We start from the raw sequence: 18853 nt of genomic DNA on the forward strand, positions 1-18853 counted from the left end.
CAGGGCTAGGTCTGTTGGTCCCTCTGCAGTTTCCCTTTCTGGCTATCCCAGTGGACCTGCCCTTGAGTTCCCATTCTGTGACAGAGAACGGCTCAGGGAGTGCAGTGAGCCCCTAGCCTGCCTCTGCCTCTGCATTCCTCTGAGACAGCACATCCCACCCTGCAGTGCACAGAGAGCCTCTCAAATGCAGGCAGGCTGGGGGCCGTGACTCCAGAGATCCTCCTCTTGCTTCTTCAAGGCCTCTGGCCTTTTCTTGGCAGCCCACACCTTCTGGTCACTGATCCCCCTCCATGCTGACATTTTAAAAAGAAGCAGCTGTCACTGAGCCATTCCCAGCCCCAGTAGACTGGCTCGCGTCATTTACATGATTTAACACGCTCCCTTCAGGGCGTGCTGCCGAACTCAGCCCACAGCCACCGTGCTGTGACTTATTGATCCAGTGTATTAAACTGATGAATTCGTATTTATTTGTTTTGAGGAAAAAGAATTGTTTTTTCCCCCCTTGAAACACCTTGATTTCCTGTGACTTTGCAACTGTTCCCTTCTGTTCCCTTGAAAGACTTTATCTGTCTAAGGGTGATAGGCTGTTATCCCAGACCTGGGTGATATCACAGGGGAGCACTGAGGATCATAGTAGGAAGAGCTAAGGCTTCACATATCATGTGCAGACAGAGAGGGACTAGCACTTGACTCGCCAATGAGCTACCTAATCCTGAGAGTGGGCCAGGAAGTGGCGGCAGAGACCCCACTTACAGAAGAAACCCTGGGACTCAGTAGTAGCATGTCACCTGCCCAGGCTCTCTGGTAAAGTCCACCATCCACACTTCTCTGCCTTAGTATTGATTATTATGACCTGGTTTTCATGCATGATACAGGAGCTGTATAGCTCTGCATGGTGATGGCTACTGGCCCAATCCCAGCCCCCGCCCCCAACCAGGACACTCACCTACAAATGATCAGCAACACCTTGCCGAACCCCACCAACCTGTGTAATGACAGTCACAGCACTGCTCCCAGGACACTATAACGGAACCGAAAATTCCCGTCCCTGTCTTGACATCCCAGAACTCCGCTCTTCTGCGTGTGGTGGTGCTGACCCTAACAAATCCAGCACACTGACAGTCACATGGAGGCAGGGAATGTCCAGTTACGTATAGCAGGTCGTACTGGATAAGGATAGTCACAGCAAGTGCCTACATATCTAGCATTCTATACTTTCTATATGTGGGTGGTGCACCTGGGGGTATTTTTGTATATCTACTATTGTATATTTTCTGTGTGAGTGTGGTGTATACGAGAATGTTCACATATCTAACATTCTATGCTTTCTCCCTGTGTGTGGTGCGAATGTGGGAGATTTACATATACTTCCCATGTGTGTGGTCCTCTTGGGGATATAGGTGCAAGCACTCATGCGCACAAACGCAGGGCGGGAGGAGAATGCTGAGCGTCTTTCTCTATGGCATCTCACTCTTTCTTTACTTTTTTAGGATGGGATTGTTCAGTACACCTTATTAATCACCTAATTAGACATATTTTAGATAGAGTCTTATGCATCTCAAACGAGCCTTGAACCACACAAGGAACAGGGAGTGATCTGGAACTCCTCATCCGCTTGCCTCCCTGAGCCTAAGTGCAGGGGTCAGAGGCCTGCGCTAACACCCCAGCCGTGGTGCTTCACCTTCACGGTTACTTAGTGTGAAATCTACATAGAAACATGTCTATCTCGGCCTTTCTAGGGCCTCACCTTCCATCGAGAGGTTACAACCGACCAGCTGCATGGCTAGGGGGGTCGTAGGTGCATGTTGTGCCCACACAGCTCTTGGATGGCGTCCCTATTTGAGGTCTGATTATAACTGTTAATAATTATACTTATAATCTTCACTCTCATGCGCACACACACACAGGCACGCACACCAGCATCAAGCCCACAGCACCCACAGGTGCTTGCTTCTGCACTGTCTGTCATTCTGGCTCCGTGTCTACCCGGCCCACTTCTCAAATGAGGGCAGTGAGAGACGGAGGTGAGCCCACACTCAAGGTCACTGGAGGCTGAGGCTCGAGTCCCCCAGGTGTCTCTGAGCCCAGTGAGGAGCCAGCTCTGGCGACACTCAGCTGGGAAGGGGCTGCAAGGGAAGGGAAATTGGTCCTGCAAACCCATCAATTCCATCGATGTAGGTCAGAGTTGACCCCACCAAGCTGTTTTTTAAAAAGGCAAAAAGTGCAGCTAACAGGATTAACTGTCAGCTGGGCCCCACCTGATGAGAAATCTTTCCATTTCTTCTGCCCCTGAAGGTCACCCATTCTCTGCTGCAAATCTAGCCATTAGTGGCAGCAGCAAGTTGGGAGACTCTCCTGTCTTTGATCACCCCTCCCCATAACCAAGGCCTGGCTGCTGCTCCTTTCTCCGCCCGTCCCTGGTGTTTCGTATGTCTCCTGCCGCTTCATTATTCCCACCGTCTGCGCCATGTCCTCCAGACACCAACACTCAACGTTCCAGCATGGGCTTATGTTTACCCAAGTCAACTCTCTTTTCCATATGTATGTTGAAAAGGAAGCTTGGAGCCTCCGAGCCTGAGCATGCATCCACATCCTGTACAGACCCATTACAGTCAGAAAAGGCTCTGCTGTCAGCTGGGCTGCCTTTCTTGTCTCTTTGTGTGTTAATTAGAGTATATTATTTGAAAAAGAAAAAAGACTTCACTATGACATTTACATATGTAAATAATGTATTTCCATCAAATTCATCCTTCTGGTACTCTCCACAGTATCCCTTCTATTTTAATTTGAATATAGATTTCGGTAATGAGAAGAAAAATGTGATTTGCCTTTCTCAGTCTGGCTTATTTCACTTAACACAGTGACTCCGCTTCTGCCTACTTCCCTAAAAATGATGTAATCTTATTCTTCCTTTATGACTGAATAATACTCCACTGCACTTCATTTTCCATATCTGCTCATCTGCTGCTGATGGGCAGATTTATTTATCTACTGTGAATAGGGGGAACAATGGACACTCTTGTGCAGGTGCCTCTGTGACATGCTGAGTGGGACTCCTTTGAGCATACCCCAGGAGTGGCATAGTGGGTCACATAGTCAGCTATTTATTTATTTATTTATTTAGCAATGCCCTCCATGCTGATTTCCATGGTAACTAAAGCAGTTTATAGAAAACAGTGTCCAGTCCCATTGTATCAGGTGAGCCCCAAGATTCTGCTGCATGCCCATCACCAGTAACAGTGCTTCTCTATGCTACTGAGACCACTGACTTGAATCTAGCTCTGATGGAAGACCAGGATTGACCACCACAAAAAGATGAACCAGGGAGGGTCCTTCATGGGTGGGGATTCTCCAAACAGCACAGGACTCATTCTGGTGAGAGGTTCCCTGGGGGAAAAATTGTTCAAATGGCATAGAGAAGTTACTTTTATGGAATTGAGGGCTCCAATATCCCCAAAGGCTGACAGTAGTGGGAGGCTGGTGCTACCTCAGCCAGGAGTGGAGGACACTTAGAGCCAAGAAGGCAGAACACAGCAAAAGCAGTCCTGGGCAGGATGACACAGGCAGAAAGACATGGGTGTCTCACTAGTCCTGAGGGCTGAGCCACGGGTCCAGGATGCTCAGGGTCCTGGCACAGAGCATCCCCTGGCAGAGGCATGGGAGGATGTCTGGGTGGTCACAGAGGGAGGGGGTAGGGTGAAGATAAATCTACAGAGAATCACCAGCATAACAAGTAACTGCACAGAAGATGCTGAGCCTGAGTCTCAGCCTCCCTGTAACAGTTGATAATAAGTAGGGGCTTTGGATGTGACTCAGCTGGCAGAGAACTCACCTAGCCTGAATCCAGGGATATAGTTTCTAGTACCACATAAAATTAGGCATGGTGGTATATGCCTGCAATCTGATCATATGGGTGGTGGAGGCAGGAGGAGTTCAAGTCTATCCTGGGCTACAAAGCACGTTGGAGGCCAGCCTAGGCTGCACGAGATGCTCATTTCCTCATCCTACTCGCAGAACTGAGAAGTGTTAGGAAGGTTTTAAGAACACATTATTAATGGAGGTAATAATAACTTTTAGACTATGAGGCTAAAACTGCTTCGTCCTTTGGTTCAACTCAATGTTTCAGTCTTTGAGAGGAAGTAGACCTGTGCTGTAGATTCGGGGGACTCTTTATTGTCACTGTCTTGACTCACTAGCTCCCAATAATGACACAGACAATTAGTATCTATTATAGCTTTAGCTTAGGCTATTTCCCAACAAGCTCGTATCACTTAATTAACCCTGTCTATACTAGTTTGCCATGTGGCCTGTTACCTCTATGTCCCAGTATATGTCACAGACCATTTGATCTCCTTCATGTCAGGCTGGCAAATGTTATTCCCCAGCCCCAACCCCCACACCTGATTCTTTCCCAGAGAGCCTATCTCTGCCTGGAAGCCCCATCGTTTCTCTCCTGTCTTGCTATAGGCCATCAGCTCTTTATTAAACCAATCAGAAGGTGATGGAGAAGAGTGTTTACGAGATACTCAGGCAGGTGACAATCCAGTAAAAATAACAGTACCAAGATCAAGGTCCTTGTACTCTATCCGGTGCCAGTACAGAAATCAACATCTGAATAATACAAGGACAACCTTTACACAGTGCACAAAAAAGGTTATCCCAACAACTCTTATATGCCCCTTGAGAGTGATGTTGATTCCTTGGTGGTCAGGGCATCACTAGAAAGTCAGACGAAGGTGCCAGTGTGGAGCACACCTGGGTCTAGGGCATGAGGTTGGTTGGGTTGCTGAGGATGGAGTATCTAGCACCCGTTCCCCAGAACTAGGCTGGGCTGATTGGCTAGAGTAGCTCCTTATTTTCTCACTGGGCTCAGGAGCACATGCATGAGGGTTCCACCCATCTAACCCCAGAGCCAAGAATCATAACAACAGGCTGGGCACAGTGGCACATGTAATCCCAGCACCGTGGAAGGGGGATCCAAGTACTAGGCTAGCCGGGGCTATACAGTGAGTCTTATCTCAAAAACAGAAGCAGATAATAATCATAGAAATTGTAATTGTCATGCCAAGAGTAGCAACAACAACCATGATAAAAGTGGACACGTGGTATTCATTACAGAGCCAACGATAAGGGAGCCTGGTGTCCCACGAATCTCCAGTGCCCATAGAAGGCTTTGTGGCACATGGAGCCCTTTCTGTTCACCCATCAGAATATGCATTTTCCTCTGTACCCTCCAGCCAGGGTGGCCAGTGAGGAGTGAGATGAGACTCTGGTAGAGGCAGCTCTGAGATACGGCTTCCCAACACATACCCATCTGTCCTTCCTGCTTCCCCACATCTCTTGGAGGCATTTCCTCAAGAAGGACTGCAGTGACTACTGTTCTGGGGAATAGTCACTTCCTGGATCCTCCTCCCACATACCCATTCCACAGAAGAGATCACTGAGGTTCAGAGTGGGCCTCTGCTAGCCAGTGAAACAGCCTGGATTTGATCCCAGGCACCTAGAGTCCCCAGAGTTTCTGGGCAAGGACAATCCCTTCAGAAGCCTGCTCTGCTATTCTTGGAAGCAGGAATGGGAAGCAGCTAGTCGCATGCATAGTCAAGCACAAAGAGAATGAATGAATGAATGAATGAATGAATGAATGTTTTCTGGAAGAGAATGGGTGCATGCTTGCTGGCCGCTCAGCTCTTTCTCTACTCACACAACCCAAACCCAAAGAACACTGCCATCCACTTAGGCCACTGTCTCACATCAATTGATATAACTAAGATAAACCCCTCAGGCACCCCCCAGGTCCAACCCATTCTGAGCACGGGGACTCTCTTCCCAGGTGGCTCTTGATTGTGTCACGTTGACAGCATTCATTAGCCCCACCTTCCCAGCCTTGAGCCAGGCCTCTCTTTTCCATCTGTTCTTGAAGCCATCTCTCTTGTAGCCGGCTCTCCCAGCACTGAGTGGTCTTAGGTCCATCTCCAACCTGCCAGGCTTGGCTCAAACATCCTCTAGCAAATCAACGTGGCGTAGATGCGAATGCATGTTGGATGGGTCTCCATTCCCACCGTTTACTCTCCACCCCCTTCCATGGACCCACAAGTTCATCCCTCCCCGTCAACGCCATCTTTAATCTTGATCTCTGTCAGAAGCCCCTGGGCTCCTCCCACAAGTCAGCATGTTCCTTCCACACAACAGCATCAGCAGGTGGGTGACCAGGTCCCTCACTGGGCTAACTTGAATCTTACACAATACCAAGAAACTGTTTCTCTTCAGTTCTGGCAACCATGGCTCTGAGTATGACCCCCACTTTGAAGATGAATAAGCTGAGGCACAGAGGTCCATTCCTGAGTCCTGAGGGGGAGTGGAAAGGAACTTGGACTGGCCAGATAGAAATTGTGTGCTCAAGACATGGTGCCAGGATAGGGGTCTTCAAGGAAACCAGGTAGACCAGAGGAAAGCAGGTGCTGTGCAGGTGGCAAGCATAAAGGAAGAAGAGAGGGTGACATTGTAGACACGTGTGGGGCAAAAATGGGGTCCCGTGTCTTCTCGGGGCTAGGGCCGCTGTGTGAGGTGGACGCTGGGTGGGGTTTGACTGTAGGAAACCCCATAGAACCACCGAGCAGGCGTTGGACTATGAGAAGCCATGGGATCCGGCTCCGGGGTTGAGGAAAGGGAACACTCTGAAGTTCTAGCGGAACTGCTGGAGTCGGGGCTCTGACTCTCAGGCACCACAGAGGAGCCAGTTCTGGGGTCCCTGGGCTGCACGGAGGCCAGGGATGACAGGTTCTCGCTCTTGGACATCCCAGACACCACTGTATGTTGCAGAAGAGCTGGGAACGGGTGGGGACCCTCAGGCGGACTCTGGCCCGGGGACGGGGGTTGGGGGGCGAAGGGAAAAGAGTAGGAGGAGAGCTGTGGCAGGTTTCAGCAGGGAGGAGAGAGTCTGGCTAGTTCAGGTGGCTAGTTTGGCGGGCAGCTTGATTTGGCTGCTGGTGGCCGTGGCTGATAACACAGAGCGTCTCCTGGAGGAAGGTTAGATGCTCAGTTCTTTAGGGGAAGATCTGCTCCGTTGCTGCAGCACGGAGGATCGCGATGAGACGAGGCAGTCCATGGTTTTAAGGCATTTATTGTAGAAAGGGAGAGAGTAGAGAAGCAGAGGCTAGCCAGGGCCATGTGGAGGAGGGGGAGGGAAGGCAGAGAGAAGGGGTGCAAGGGAGCAAGAGTCAGAGCAAGAGAATAAGAGGTAAGATAGCAAGAGAACGAGGAGGGGCAAACAGCTCCTTTTATAGTTGGTTGGGCCATCCTGGCTGTTGCTAGGTAACTGTGGGGGTGGAGTCCAGACTAAATATTAGGAGCTTGGGGCATTGCCTACATGACCGATGGCTACACACTTCTGGGGGGAGGGGGTCCTGTGGGAGGCTGTAGCTGCAACAGGAGCCAGGGACCCAGGAGACATGGCCGAACACCTTCTGTCCTTTAGGGTCACTGGGGTTCCAGGCCTGTGCTAAACTGGGAACCAGACTGTCTATGCACAGCTCACTGCTTCACAGACAGGAAAGCTAGCAATGTTAGCAGCCCAAGGTGGGCTGCTATGGGGAAGAAACTGTGACAACCCAGAAGACACACACCAAACCACTAGAAGGGCTGAGGGGCAGCGTCCTTCGGGAAGGGCTGGAATTGGTAGTTTTTCTCACTGGAACCCTGTGACCTCCCCTCCTGGTCTACCTCAGTGACATCATGCTCAGAGATCTAGAGGAAGGCAGTAACAGGTCAGTGCTAGGTCAGTGACCAATCATCTGTGTCCAGGAGAGCAAGCTCACAGCCAAGCATGGCAGCACCTGGGGGAACCCAGGTCGAAGTCATGGACCCAGCAGTAGTGCTTTCCAGAAACAAGCAGGGCAGGGTACAGGGGAGAATGTTGGGCCAGCAAGTTGTAGGCAAGGCTTGTAGTCAGGTGACGGGGTTTAGGGACCTCTGTGGCTCAGGTAATAAAGGGTCTCTCCGCAATGGACTTAGCAATAGAAAGCTTGCCCATGTAGAGCAGGGTGCCCCTCAGGGCTGGGATGAAGGGACCCCATAAAGACTCCTCATTTGGATCCACTTTATACCCACAGTGCCAATCTCATCCCACGCTGGTCCTTCAGGGCGCCATAGCATGGGAGCACATAGAGCTGTATTTGGGTTTGCAGTGACCTGCTGTTCTCAGTGGGTGGTGCTGGCCTGGTGGGGTGGACAGCCTCTCACCTGCTCTTACCTGTCTCTCCAGGGGTGCTGTGGCTGTCGGTGGTCTCTGAGGTGCTCTACATCCTTCTGCTGGTGGTCGGCTTCAGCCTCATGTGTCTCGAGCTGCTCCACTCCAGCAGCGTCATAGACGGGCTGAAGCTCAATGCCTTTGCTGCGGTCTTCACGGTGCTCTCAGGTAAGGAGCGTGGGAAGTAGCATGGTGGGGGGACACAACTGCTTATCTCCTTTTGCTCAGCACCAGGGGATGCTGTGTCCCCCAGGGCCTGGGCACAGCCCTGTGAGGATGGGAGAACACAGGCTATTGCATCTCCTCTGAGCCCTGACCTACTGTTTATAAATATCTATAGTATGGGTGCCACAAAGGACAAGCATACACAGCAAGGGCCAGCCTTGTGATGCTTAGCATGAGTGTGGGGTGCAGTAGGTTGTGTGTTTGACTTGGGCATGAGACAAGGGGGTGATAGGAAGGGGTGCATGGAGGGGGCTCTCACAGGGCTACAGAGGAGAGGACCCCTTCTGGCTGACGTTGATGTTTAGTGGTAGAGCACATTCATAGCATGCCTGAAGACCTAAGTTCCATCCCTAGCAATGAGGGCTAGGAAAGGAAGACAGGTACAAGGAGGGAGGAAGAGAAGGAAAGGAGGAAGGAAGAAAGGAAAAGACTTCTCTCCCTTGAGCTTCCTCCTATGGGGAAGCCCACCTCCCATAGGATTCAGAGAAATTGAGAAAGAACACACCAAAAAAGTATACTGGCCCCAAGGGCCAGGTGTCTAGAATGACATCTCCAGACCCATGTCCAAGAGGGCTGAGCAGGGAGTGCTCTGGAAGAATATCAAGGTATTGTCACTGTCCCCAAAGCTGGCTGGGGACACACATCCCTTAAAAAGCCACATGCAAATTGAATTTCTATAAACCCTACAATCCCATTCTTCATGCACTGGAAGAGCTGCCATGGAATGAAATGGGAGCAAGGAGCTCCTGACAAGGGGCATAATCACCTCTAATTGAGGTATATATAGAAACCAGAGGGATTTCTTAAAGAACAGAGAGCTGAATTCAACAAGTTACAGCCTGCTCCCCAGATGCACTGCGAGGACATGGGTAATTCAGTTTCGCAATAGCAGTGCAGCATCGGGCTCCATCCAGTTCCCTGCTGCTCTAGACTGAGACCCCTCCTGCCCTTTGCCTCCATCTTTTATCCATTTATTCAATCAACATCCACTGAAGGTCTTCTGGACTCCAGCTACTGGCTTGAGTTTAGGGAAAAATGAAGGAAAAGAACTCCCTCTTGTGAAGTTTGCCATAGAAGGATTCGAGGTTACCATGATGCGACCTGGGTATTTCTCTGTCCCAGGCAGGAGGGGCATCCTCACCTTCCCAGGGACTGTGTGACTGAACTGAGGCGTGGAAGAGCTGTATGCAGTAGGACTTGGGGAGCAGGCTGTGTTCCCTTGGCACATAACTCCAGGAGGGACTGACACAGGCAAAGGGGTTGGGAGGAGTGTAATCGTGGGACTTCAGGTATTCAGATGGCAAGAAGGCAGAGATGGATGGGGGTGGGGAAAACGTGTTAAGAGATGAGGCAGGAGAGATGAGGACCTTGCTGATGTCTAAAACCTCCCAAGTTCATCCTGCAGGCAACACGGAGGCAATGAGCAGTTCAGAGCAAAGGGATGAGGGAACTGCAGGATCCACTCTGCACTTGGGGGTGGGTCTGGGTTCAGGGTGGAGCCCTGATGCAACCAAGCAGAACGAGGGAGCTGGGTACATTTCAGCTATGCCGACATTCCAGCTGTTGTGGAAGCGGAGATAGGAAGCTCACAAGTACCAAGACTAGGTTCAAGACCAGTATGGGTAACTTAGACTCGGTTTTAAAATAAAATATTAAAAGGGGAGCTGGGGAATATGGCTCCACAGTAATGCTTGCCTAGCACAGTACCATCTCTAGTACTTGGGTGCCACGGGAGGTGGGGGTGAGGATGGGGGTGGGGGAGGTTCAGGAACAGAGGCACAGAGAGACAGGGAGCCTGGGAAGAGAGGTAGGAAAGCTGCTGCAGTAATCAAGGTGAGGAATAGTGGGTACAAGAGATTAAAATGGGGACCCCCCTCCATGCAGAAGGTGAAGCTCCTAGCAATTTGAGATGGAGAAGGAGCAGCCATTAGGAAATGGCAGAGAGGTGAGGCCAGGCATGAGTCTTGAAGAGTTCAGAGTCTGTGAACCGGTTTGGAAAACAATTTATCCCTTATTTCTACAGCCTGTAAATTGTCACTTGTCATTTCCTTACACTGTGGTGATGGGGCAGGCGCCAGGATGCTGTGACCTGCAGCGCCTATCCTTTCTTTCCGCATCCCTCGGCAGCTGCTTGCAGGTGTTCTGATGCGCAGCCTTGGGAGCAGGGCGTTTATCAGGCATCCACCGAATCTTGTTTAACATGCTCACAAAACAGCGTGCATGTTCCCACATGAGGAATCTGCGTGCTTTGCCAAGTTGTTTCCTGCAATTGGTTCCCTCTGTCACCATGTGCATTTATTTTATGCAGCTGAAAATATTGTTCTGAGAAGGTGGGGGGGGTCCATGGCTCCAAATGGCCAGGGAGTTTCTGACCCAGTTGTATAGAGCCTTTCCTAGCTGGCCTTTGTCTTTAGACAGGCTGAGCAGTGGGGCGACTAAGAAAGGGTGACCGGGAGGGTGGCAGTGAGCGGGATGTAAAGTGAATAAGTAAAGTAATAATAAATAAATAAATTTTATAAAGGAAGACAGGGGGAATCAAAAAGAAGGAGTCAGTGATGGAGGGGGTTGGGCGTATGTACGGTGCTTGCAGCAGCCCCCTTTCTTCCCCCTTCCCTTCCCTCTGCCCCTCCAGACACTCCTCCCACAGCCCCAAAGCATCTGCTCACCCCTCTACCTTCTTCAGTCCAAACAAGTACACGTCAGTTGTCAGCTAAAGCAGCTAGAACGGTTAATATCATCAACTGGACCCGATCTAGAATCGCCTAGGAGATAAGCCCCTGAGCGTGTCTGTGAGGGAGGATTAGATTGGGCTAGTGAACCCATCTTCACTGTGGGCAACACCGTTCCACGGGCTGGGCTTGCAGGCAGCATAGGAAGGAGAAAGGCTGCAAGCATCACATCTCCCTCTGCCTCCTGATGCTGATGCTGTCTAGCGCTCAGCGGCCATGATGGATTGTACCCTCAAACTGTGAGCCAAGAAACCAAGCCCTTCCTTAAGTTACTCTGGTAAGGAATCACACTGATGAGGAAAGGCAGCTAGCACAGCAGGCACTGCCATCCCCCTGAGCTGAGGTACTCTGTCTTCTTCCGCGGGCTCATCACAGCCTTTGCCCATCAGAAAAATAAAAGACCTTCTGCCTCCCAGCAGGAAGGCCTACTGCTAGAGCTGCTGGAGTGAGCAGCTGTCTCCATAACTCCAGACATCTGAACAGCCAGGGCTCAGGGAGGTTAATTGGCTTGCTCTTGGTGGCACACTGGAATTAAGCCACTTCGAACTGGCTTCAAAGGGTCTGCACTGCTTTCATAGAATCTTCCTGTGGGTGTGACTGGGTAGGAGGACAAAGACATTTTTTTTTTCCAATTAATCTGCAGAAAATATAAACTCGGGAGTCAGTAGCAGCCAGGTGAAATAGTGAAGACAGAATCAGCAGGTGGCCGAGAGCGAGGGTTTACTATTCTTTCTTAGAGGCAGAGGCAAACTTCAAGGCTATTTACAAAGGAAGATTGGTGTCTCACCTACTGATGGAAAGACTCAGGAAGCTGGCTGGGGTAGACCCTTGAGTATAGCAGGCTCTGGGCCTTGGAGGAGTGGAGTGATGTTGGTGAGTTCCCCCTGGGTAGGTGAGGGAACTGCTGTAGTCCAGGAAGAGAGGTAGTCCAGGCTTGACAAAGGCTAGTGCTGACTCCTGGGGTGCATTGGGCCCTGCCATCTGCTGCACCAGATGAGTCCAAGGTCAAAATGTTTCTCTGGTAGAAGAGAAAGCAGAGCCAGGCAGCCCTTATGCAAACCAGTTATTAGGGTTAATTAGCAATTATGAAAATTAGCCCACTGATTGTCGTTGGTCGCGATGGCAGCATTATGGGAGAGACAGACTCCTGTGGCTCAGTTTGACTCAGACCCCTCCGAGTTTTCCTGCTAAGCAGTCCTGACCTTGAGCTCTGTCTTTGGCCTGCTTCATCTGGTTTTTATGAGAATCTGGCTGGGCTGGTTGAATAAATTCTTGCACCCTTAGCCAGGCATGGTACCGCACTCTGTGAACACAACATACAGGAGGCTGAGGCAAGACAGCTATGAGCTAGAGCTAGCTGCTGTCTCAAAATAAGAAAGGATCCAACTGCATAGCAACAGGCTGGAGAAAGGTAAAAAAATCCCAAGTCCAAAGTCTCTGTAATACATACCAAGACGATGCCTAGAATCATACGAAGGTGCTCTGTGTTCATGGTTGAGCTGGCCTCGTATGATGTCTTTAGCCACAGTGTCTGTACACCTCTGTTAGCAGTGGTGCTGTGGGTGGAGGAGAGGCTGCGGTGGGGCAAGCCTGCTGTGAGTTCCTTCTATTTACTCCTCAGTGACTGGTGGTAAGGACTGGACTAATGTGTCCACTGTGCAGATGGGAAACTGGCTTGTCCGCAGTCCTGGTGAGAGCTATTGAAGTGGAACCTGGTGCTGTCGGGCTGAGCCACCCAGAGAGAGGCGTAGTGCCTGGGACCCAAGCTGCCATTGCCATCATTATTCCTAACTGACCTTGAATATCTGAGAGGTGGATGAGGGATACAGATATCAGCCTTCTCTGGGTGGGGCCTGGCCCAGGAACTCACGTGGGGTCCTCAGTACAGGGAGTCAAGCCAGACAGCTATTCAATGTCTCCCCAACAGCAGTGATTGTTACAAGTGTTGATCCAGAGGACTAGAATAATAACGTTGTCCCACTGGGCCTGTGAGTTCGCTGGCTGTCAAGGAGTCTGAGGTGTACTTGCAGTTGTAGGGATGCACAAAGTGCTCTGAGTTCAGCTGCTTAAACCAGAAGAGAAAATTAATATAATAAATAATTAAATGACTGTGGTTAGAGGGAGAAGTAATGTATTGTATAGAACCATAGTTATGGTTGACAATAATTAATTAATTGTCAATGTGTTACATAGCAAGACCCTGCCAGAAGAAAAAGGGGAGGAGGGAAAAAAAAGGGGAAGGAGAGAGAGGAGGAGGAGGAGGGAGAGGAGAGGGAGGAGGAGATTCTCAATGGTTCCAAAACAGGGAACAGCTAATTGTTTGAGGAAATGTGTATTGGTTATTATTTTTCTTGTTGCTGTTACAAAACACCCATGAAAAAGTCACTTGAAGGAAAGGAGGAAAGAAGGAAGGAGGGAGGGAGGGAGGGGGAAGGGAAGGAAGAAAGGAGGGAGGGAGGGGGAAGGAAGGGAGGGAGGAAGAAGGGAGGGGGAAGGGAAAGAAAGAAGGGAGGAGGGAGGGGAAAAAGGAAGGAAGGTGGGAGGGACGGGGAAGGGAAGGAAGGAAGGGAGAAGGGAGGGGAAGGGAAGGAAGGAAGGGAGGAGGGAAGGAGAAGGAAGGGAAGGGAGGAAGGGAGGAAGTATGGAGGGGGAGGAGGGGAGGAAGAAAGGGTTTATTTTGACTCACAGATCAAAGGTGCAGTCCATCATAGTGGGGAAGACACAGAGGCAGGAGCATAAGGCAACTGGTCACCCTGTCCTCAATCAAAAACCAAAGGATGAATTCTCATTCCATTTCCCCTTTTCACCGCAGCTCGTGGAGTGGTAGCGCCCATGCCCACATGTGGGGTGGGAGGTGTCTCCCTGTTCTGCTGAACCTTTCTGGGAACACCCTCCCTGACATACCCGGAGGTTTGTTTCCATGGTGAAACAAACTTAAGCTTATCAGGGTGATAAGGATTCACCATCACAGATGGATATGTCAACTGTTCTAATCATTTCACGCCACACGCATGTGATGAAATGTCACACCACCTCAAAATATGTATAACTACTGTGTATCACTTAAAATAAAAACACCAGGCTGAGGTCACAGCTCATTGGCTGAAGACTCTCCTAGCTCATCCCTAGCCTGGCATTCACAGTGTCACAGAAGTGCACGAATTACTTTAATTAAAAATTTTAAATTATACGTTTTCAAAAAAAAAAGACAAAGTTGTAAGAATGATTCCAGATTGTGTTATATTTATTTTTATACAATTAAAAGTCAACCAAAGAGCTAGGCATAGCGTTAAACATCTATAATCCCAGAACTTGGGAGGCAGGGCAAGAATATGGAAAGTTCTAGGCTATCCTGAGCGATATAGAAAGACCCTGTCTTAAAATAAAGCAATATAAAAATTCAGTTCCTCATCCATGAAGGGATTGTGCTCAGGACCCACAGAAGCCATGGTGAGACCCCAAAGTGGGCCACAGGGTTTCTGGTGCTTTGGAGACTGAGGGGTGCTGGAACCTCTTCTACCTCCCAGGGAACAGAGCCTTAGCCCCAGAAAGACTCTGAGAGCAGGCAGGATGATCTCTGCTTTCTTCCAGCTCCTGGGGAAAGTGCAGCTGAGCTAGGAAAACAAGCCATTTGGAAAATTCCTTCCCATTCCAGCTCACTGTGGGCTTTCAGCAAGATCCACGTGGCATGAAGAGACACCTGTCCGTTTCCCTGGAAATAACCAGCTGTGTGACTTCAGCAACAGCCTGTTTTGTTATGTAACGAGAAACAGAACTTTAGGGATAAAATAAAAATTAACAAGGACTTGAAAGCCAGGTTTGGGGCAATGTTTTAAAGACAAGCTGTGGGTCTAAGCACAGGGCCCCAGGCAGGGAGAGACATGGACACCACCGCTGTGTTGTGTCTAGGCAGAGGACCTGGGACTCTTGAGCTCAATGATTTCCCTGCATTTCAGATACCTCTAGCCTGAGGAGCTTGGTGGGGAGAGAAGAGTGGCTCCCACTCCCCTCCTTGGGTCCTGGGAGCCGAATCACCCTTGGGTCTCGCTCCAACTCATCTGCAAAGACTCCATCTCACCACCTGGTCTGTGGTGGTGTTTATGAGCCCACCCTCACCTGTGACTGGCACGTGTGCCTTCCCTTGGCTGTAGGAGGCTGGGGTGGCATGCCATGCTCAGTCCCCACCCTCCCTCGTTGACAGCCTCACATGCCACCCTTCCCTCTGTTCTGTGGCTCTGGAGCTTACTCTACTTTGGTGACTTGTGGGTTCACGGTGGGTTTAGTTCTTGCTGTAGCCTGTCACAGACAAGAAGAGTTCCCTGGAACCCTAATTCCTCTCTTCACCTTACCATCAAAACTCATGCTGAAAGAACCCATGACTTCATTGCATGACTCTCATCCTTGCCCTATCTCACTGGGTCTCTTACCCACACTCCAGAGGAAAAGTAACTTGGGTTGGCTTACAACTGCACAGGGTGTCACAATGGTGGCTCATGCCATGTCCCAGGAGTCTGTGGCAGAAGGATCATGAGTTTGAGGCCAGTCTGGACAGCATAGTGAGACCCTGTCTCAGAAAGAGGAGGAAGAGAAAGAAGGGGAAGAGTAATATGTTACTTTCCTGCCACTGTGGCAACCCCTGCCAGAGGAGCTCATTTTGACTCACAGACTCGGAGGGGTTTCAGTCCCTCACAGTGGAGAGGGCAGAGTGGAGTAATGTGGCCACAGTTGGTCACATCATGATGGCCCAGGAAGCTGAGAGACCAGGTCAGAACCTGAGTCAGGTACAACTTTCCAAGGCCCCGAGTGAGCTATGTCTGCCAGTCAGTCTCCACTCCCTAATGTTTCCACAGCCTTCAAAATCATGCCACAAGCTGGGAGCCAAGCACTTAAAACACGAGCCTGTGAGGGGCATTGAAGATTTAAATACAGTGCAGAGGGTTCAAGTCACATAAGTGAATATTTGCATATTATTAGAATCCTTTTGGTTGCAAGTGACAAGAACCTAGTTAGTCGGATGAAGGCAGAGAGGGTAATGACAGAGCCAGTTTGCTCAGGAACTGCGAGTGTGTGCTGCCAAGCTTCAGGCACGGCCACGCCAAGGTCCTTAGAACTCCCCCTGCATTAGCAGTCATTCTCAAACTCTGTCAGTGTGGAGAGAGGGCTCATCGCATGACTTCAGACGCACAGAAGTCCCTGAGGTAGAAAGGTCTGTTGGAGTTTTCTCCGTGCTGTGGGCTTAGCACAGGGCCAAGCAGGGTTGTGGACAATAGTAGGCTCAAGGGAACTAGTTGACGTCAGATCCAAATGGGTTGTTAAGTCAGAGGACTAACAGATGGCCTGAGGTAGAGCCAAGGGACTCAGGGTCCCAGGAATAAGCAGTTCTTTCACTAAAACTTTTTCATCCTTAGAACAAAATACCAGGAAGATTTTTTTTTTTAAAGGATGTTCTTTGGCTCTTGTTTCCAGAAGGTTCTTGCTATGGGCTGGCTGGTTCCATTGCTTTCATCCTGTGTAAGGCAGAGCATCATGGAGGAAGGGCATGCTGTAGTAGGGCTGATCTCATTTTGGCGTCCAGGAAGGAAAAAGAGACAGACAGACACAGACATAGAAAGACACACACACACAGAGAAATACAAGAAGAGAGACAGAGATAGAAACCGAGAGACAGAGACCCACAGAAAAGGTAATAGAGAGGAAGGAGAGAGAGAGAGAGAGAGAGAGAGAGAGAGAGAGAGAGAGAGAGAGAGAGAGAGAGAGAGAGAGAGAGAGAGGCCAGGGCAAGATACAGCCTCCAGGAACACACCCACACTGACCTACTTCTTCCAGTCAGGCCTTATTCCGAAATTTCCAGCAACTCCCCAGGTGACTATAAGCCTGTGGGGACAGTTGATGTTCAATCTATAACATCCCACACTTGGTCCCAAGGATTTGTAGCCATCTCATAATGCAAGACGCATTTAGTCTACACCCCAGAATCCCCAGAGTGTTAGCAAGTCCCAGCATTGTTCAAAAGTTGAAGGATCAAGCCCGAGACTCAAGGAAAACACTTAGCATGGGGTCAGAGTTTTAAACCTCAACAAGACGAGCCTCAAAGAACTTGCCACACACTCCAAAGTTCATGCAACTGTACATTTCTGTTCCAAAAGTGGAAGGACGGGAGGATGACAGGCCAATCAGACTGTACTGGCTATTTTTGTGTCAACTTGACACAGCTGGAGTTATCACAGAGAAAGGAGCTTCAGTTGAGGAAATGCCTCCATGAGATCCAACTGTAAGGCATTTTCTCAATTAGTGATCAAGGGGGAAAGGCCCCTTGTGGGTGGGATCATCTCTGGGCTGGTAGTCTTGGGTTCTATAAGAGAGCAGGCTGAGCAAGCCAGAGGAAGCAAGCCAGTAAAGAACATCCCTCCATGGCCTCTGCATCAGCTCCTGCTCCCTGACCTGCTTGAGTTCCAGTCCTGACTTCCTTTGGTGATGAACAGCAACATGGAAGTGTAAGCCGAATAAACCCTTTCCTCCCCAACTTGCTTCTTGGTCATGATGTTTGTGTAGGAATAGAAACCCTGACTAAGACACAGACCAAGCTCCTGCAGCTCCCTGCATGGCACCTGCGGCATGTGATGGCATGATACCAATGCTGAAGGCCTGGGCAGCATCAGTACCCCGCCAGCTTTGCTGCTTGTGGTCCATCTAGTTTCTCTCCTGGGCTGCTTCTGTGTTTGGTTTCAGAAGAGCCTGCATGCTTCTGACATCTCCAGCTTCCAGTGGTCTCCACTGGCAGTTCCCCGACTCCCATGCTCACCCTCACCCATATAGTTTCACAAACCACTTTCTCAGGGGCTGACTTAAGGGAATCTGGCTCAACCACATGATACCTGTCCTCTTGGACTTTCCTCTGAAATCTGAGTGGAAGCCTTCATGTCCCCGGAAACTCTTATGTTCTGGAAGCCTGAAAAACTAGCATCGTGTGGCTGAAGCCAGGGTCTGCCAGAGTTTGAACTGTAGCCAGGACCTTGGATGGCAGCTGAATGCCTGGGTCCTGGCATAGGGGAAGGGAGGGGATACTCCTTTGCAGTGTATTCCCTTAAAGGGACAGTCTTTTGATCCAACCTCACAGAGTCTGCATTTTGTTAGGCCATTTACACACATGCACACACTCAAATGAGTAACATGCTCAGGTCATATTTACTCCTCAATGCTTTTATGGATTTTTTTTAACAGTGCAATTCTCCTTAACAACCACATCCTCCACGCCAACAGCACTAAGTGCGATCCTCTTCAGATCAAACAACAAGCCTTACAGCTCTTTCTGCTCTGCCCTGTGCTCCTAGTGATCATTGTGAACTTGTTCAAAGCCACCTTCACAATTCCTCCCACCAGTTTCCAAAGGCTGCTGCCTTTAGACTTTGCTTTGCAGAGAGTCTAGGGACATGAAAAGTGTTGACCGGTTCTTTGCCACAGTGCAACGTGAATGTCATCTAGTACAGTTCCCAATAAAAATCCTTGTTCCCAAGTGAAGGTCCTGCGGTGCTGCTCGTCTGTATTCCTGCCTCTGTGCTGGTCCTCTGAGCTCCCTCCAGAACCCCTCACTAAGCTAAGCTCACAGCTGGGGTCTACAGCTTCCCTAGCCTGACTCTTCAACCGTCCAAACTTC

General features: G+C 49.9%; 1 protein-coding gene across 2 annotated transcripts in view; it reads left to right on the plus strand.

Moving 5' to 3' along the window:
• Gsg1l (GSG1 like) overlaps positions 1 to 18853 on the plus strand; it is a 199688-nt gene that overhangs the window by 115791 nt on the left and 65044 nt on the right. For both annotated transcript variants that reach the window (XM_021168971.2, XM_029479143.2), the window contains exon 3: positions 8261 to 8413. In XM_021168971.2, coding sequence (XP_021024630.1) covers positions 8261 to 8413 — 153 coding nt within the window. The remainder of the gene's footprint in view (positions 1 to 8260; positions 8414 to 18853) is intronic.

Source organism: Mus caroli, unplaced genomic scaffold (genome assembly GCF_978045245.1).
Source record: "Mus caroli unplaced genomic scaffold, Mus_caroli_1 scaffold_8, whole genome shotgun sequence".
NCBI classification, from domain to species: domain Eukaryota; kingdom Metazoa; phylum Chordata; class Mammalia; order Rodentia; family Muridae; genus Mus; species Mus caroli.